Source organism: Echinops telfairi, unplaced genomic scaffold, assembly GCF_000313985.2.
Source record: "Echinops telfairi isolate 266 unplaced genomic scaffold, ASM31398v2 ScPeMD7_22;HRSCAF=79, whole genome shotgun sequence".
In the NCBI taxonomy this organism is placed as follows: domain Eukaryota; kingdom Metazoa; phylum Chordata; class Mammalia; order Afrosoricida; family Tenrecidae; genus Echinops; species Echinops telfairi.
The window spans coordinates 195,185-199,545 of NW_022103919.1; the positions used below are offsets into that span (position 1 = coordinate 195,185).

A 4,361-nucleotide genomic window follows, 5' to 3' on the forward strand; every position below is an offset into this window, starting at 1 on the left:
AAAATGAGGGCCTCATAGTTAAAAACAAAATAAACAAAGCAAAACCCCCAAATAATGTAAAGCACAGTATATCCAAACAAGAGTACTGTGAAACAGTTAAAATGAGTGAATCTCAAGAAAAAAGAAAATGTAGATTAATGTGAAACAATCTCCTAAGATATGTTGTGAAGGTGATTTAAAATAGTTTGCAAATCATTTGTGTTTCTGAAAAGGGGGGAAATACAAACTGTGCATAAGCACACATACACACATATATACACAATACATACACATACGTACCCACACAAATAGATAATATGCTTCTATATGAACAGATGTCTATTTGTGGGTCACTGTGATTTGGAATCAACTAAATGGTAGTAGAGTGAGACACACAGATCTCTGGAATGATACAGAACCATTGTCTCTGGGCGGGGATCTAGGGGCAGAGGAGATGAGGCTTTGTTTTCACTATGGACACATTTTGTTATCTGGAATATATATGATATGTTTAAGTGATTTGAGGTCTTCTAGGAGGTGCAAACAGTTGTTACTCAAATGTACTCAACTGATAAGCATAGGATTAGCAATTTGAGTGCCTTAAAAGAAAGGTCTGATAATCTACTTCACAAAAATCAGCCATTAAAAATCCTATCTTGGTGAGGAGGGGATATCAAAACCCTATGGAGCACAGTTGTACGACTCTGACACACAAGGTACAATGAGTCAACATATGAGTCAAAACTGACTTGATGACATAGTGATGTGCTGTGCAAATGTTCCCCAATTCAATCAAACCTGCTGCTGTATAATTTTCTTTTTCTTTTTGCTGTATAATTTTCGAGATCCTTCTGCCCAAAATGTTTTAGAAATTCCACTATTCATTAAATCAAATTCTCAATTTCCAAGCATATGGGATTTTCAGTCTTTTTCTTGATTTCTAGTGTTGTTTTATTGTGATTGTAGAATATATACTATGCAATTTCAATCCTACGCTATTTAAGGCTTATTTTTTTTGCCTAATATATGGCCAATGTTGGTAAATGTTCACATGTGACTTATGTATTGTGCGGTGGAAGGTGTATTCTGCAGTGGAAGAGTGAACTATTCTCTGTATATATCCATTACAACTACATGGGCATCAACTTTCTAACTTTGAGAGTTTGCTGCTAAATGCCAACAGTACACTTTACTTTCCTGGTGGAGTCTAAGGAAGCTGCCAGGGGCCCTGGCCTGAAAAGATTTATCATTTATTCACATTCAAACTCTGTTTCTGAGCTTCTGTAACACCTAGTCTGTAGTAGATGGTCTGTTCAGAATATGTGCTAAACTACTGAATAGCACCTTACAAGGCCCAGCAATGTTATGCAGAATTCTGCCTTCACAGATCTGGCAAAGCTAGTGGGGAGACCAGACACCAAACAACTATTGAGAAAAAATATATAATCTTCCATGCAATTAAAAATATTAGTATACTAAAAGTAAACACAATGGGTGAAGAGAGAGAAATGGCTTGGTTTGGGTGCTGGGTGCAAAGAGTCATAGGTGGTCTCTCTGGAAATGTGACACTAACACTCAGACCAGGGACAAGGAATTCACCAGTGGGCTGGGGAAGAAGGTTTCACACAGAAGAAGCAAACTGAGTAAAAGCCTGGAAGCAGAAACAACTTTGTGTGTCCTTTGGCAGTTTCTATGCAGATGGCAAGATTCACAATTTGTAATCTCTGAAAACAGAATACCTGAAATTTTACTGAAGTTGTCAACATTGCACTAGGAACAACTTTGTCTACTGATAAAATTACATAAATAGAATTTTCTATAACTTTAAGGTTTCTTAATGTCTAAACGGTGATATTGAGAAGCAAGATATTTTCTGTTGTCTCAGAAAAGGCCTCCTATTCCCTAACGGTTTCCGGAGCCACTCCTAGCTTAGGAAGGTAGAATTTAACAGAAAAATATTCATTACTTAGTACAAAACAGGATGTACACTCTTTATCAGGAAGCATGAAATTAATCATTTCACTTTGGCATATACTTTGTCTGCCCAGGCAAACAAAATCCCTTCATATCTTCCTAGGCCAGCCAGACCAGTGCGCATTCCCAAACACAAAACTTGTAAGCACATTTGCAACAGAGCAAGTAGGCATGGAGCGAGGAGGCCAACGTACTGTTCTCGCGGACCAGGCAGAACTCCCAGGCGCTCTGGCTTTCCAAGGTACTGTCCAGGTCCACAGCGATGTTGGGCTCACTCTGCTTCTCCAGGCGGTATTGAGGCCCTAGAAGATCAAAGGGGCAGGAGGAGGGGAGGAAATCTGAAACAGCAAATTTAACATTAAAAAATCAAAACAAACCACTACCACATACTGGAGAAAAGTGGATACTGAATCAGGAAAATGCTGATGAATATATGCCTTGAAGCTTTCCAAAGTTGGCCCAGCTCTTTGAAATGGAAGAGTGGATTTTTTCTGAAGGTTTCCCATATCAAGTCTCCTCTCCTAAAGGTCGGAGCCAAGTGGTTGTTACGCCAAACTGACCTTAAGTCACACTGCTTGTCAGGTGCGAGCTGGTCACGTACCTGCTCTAACTGCTGTTTCCTAATGTGTAATGTGGAAATAGGCCTCGATTGAAGGATTGTTGTGAAAATAAGATGTGATAGAGGAAAATTTGCTTACTTAGTAAAGTATGTGCCTCGGAGGAGGCATTCTTAAAAGTCTATTTATTATTAAAAGTACTATATAATAATGAATAGATCATTTATTATCAGGAATGAGGCACGTTCAGAACTCTAATAGCCAACCCCCAAATCTTAAAAGGAAACAGTGGTTAAAACGGTAACTCTCGTATTTCTGGGTTATGGTGACAGACGACAACGGTTGCTGATTTCTTTATTTTTGTGGGGGAACACAGGTTCAATCACTATCATGGGAAACAAGGACTACTAGCTACCTTGCATCTGCTCTGACAGAGCTTAATAAAAACACTGGGCATTTTATACATTTATTCATGTATTTCTTTGTAAACCTAAATGACAATCTTGCTCTTCTTTGAAAACACCTAGCTGGTCCAACGATCAGATTCAAAAGGCTGCTCCTGCGGTTTGTTAATGGTTACTGAAAAGAGCACAAGTATAAGAAACGCTCTTATTATTTTGACTCTGAGTGGGGTGTCTGGCCAGAGAGTGAGCGGAGTAAGGGATCTGAGAGAGCGCTGCAGGCTTTGCACAACTCCCAGGTGTAACGTGTAGTTTTAGACATCTTCTTCAGCTGTTGTCAACTTGATTGTTCAACTCTAAGTACTTCTTTTATGTCAGTTGAGGCACTTCAACTCATTTCCAGGCCTCTTCCCCCTCAGGTTCTATGTTCATCTCTATGCAGCATGGTAGTTTCATTTCAGCTTTATGGTATACTTGATCTTTTCTCTAACTAGTCAGTAATTCTTCCCATTTCTCTTTCCAAGGCGTGGAGTTCTTACATACACTCTGTCCTTTTTATATTTTATACCTCTGAAAGCGTTGGCCAAGAAAATACATGCCCAAAATACACACAACTATGCAAAAGGTGCTCAACAACCTATACACTCCTCACAAGCACTAATGCACTGCGTTCATGTCAAGAAGGTAATATGTTTTAACATCGTACATACTAAGATTCTAAGCTTACATGTATCAAGTAAGTCAAACTATGGAAATGCAGATAATTCTTATAAAAAGCTTCCATGTTTTACCTGTCATTGACAACATGTGTTGATTAACAGGCATGGTGCTGGTCGAGCATGAATGCTTGTACATTCATTGGCAGAATAATCACAGAAGCATCATGCCGAGCAAACTTAGCTTGGAAGACATTTCTATCCTCCTTGTCCTCTCACAGAGCACTTGTCCCTCCTTGTCCCTCTCACCTGAGCCTAGAGAAGTGATTCCTTTTCTAAGACAATGACGTATTACAGTATGTCCCGGCAATACCATATGTTAAAAGCACAAACATCCACATCTATGAATTTACAGTGGAACCAAGTTTAGCTACAATAATTAAATTTCTATGATAGCCCAAAGGCAGGTGTAGTGTGGGTTTGACAACAAGGGACTAGGCAATAATAATAGTATATCCACGTAGTGAAATATCATAAAGATATTAAAAGTGATATTGAAAAAGTATTTAATTTTATAAAAATTGTTTATAATACACCATTTTGTGAATTCCCCCCCAACGCCCCCCCAAAAAAAACTATCTGTAGGAAAAACACGGATTTATACATCGGCTGAAACGTCGTCTCCACAGGGCTCTCTCTCTCTACTCGGAATGTCCACCAAAGGCTCTGTCATGATCCGGTAAGAGTAACACCCAGAGTCCTTTCTTTCAAACAGAAGCAGCAAAGACAGGGAC

General features: G+C 39.1%; 1 protein-coding gene across 2 annotated transcripts in view; it reads right to left on the reverse strand.

Moving 5' to 3' along the window:
* MAPKAP1 (MAPK associated protein 1) overlaps positions 1–4,361 on the reverse strand; it is a 301,918-nt gene that overhangs the window by 74,727 nt on the left and 222,830 nt on the right. The window contains exon 8 of one of the 2 annotated variants that reach the window (XM_004713307.4): positions 2,148–2,255. The exons of the other annotated variant lie outside the window; for it this stretch is intronic. Within the exon in view, the coding sequence (XP_004713364.1) occupies positions 2,148–2,255 (108 nt within the window). The remainder of the gene's footprint in view (positions 1–2,147; positions 2,256–4,361) is intronic. 2 annotated transcript variants of the gene reach the window in all.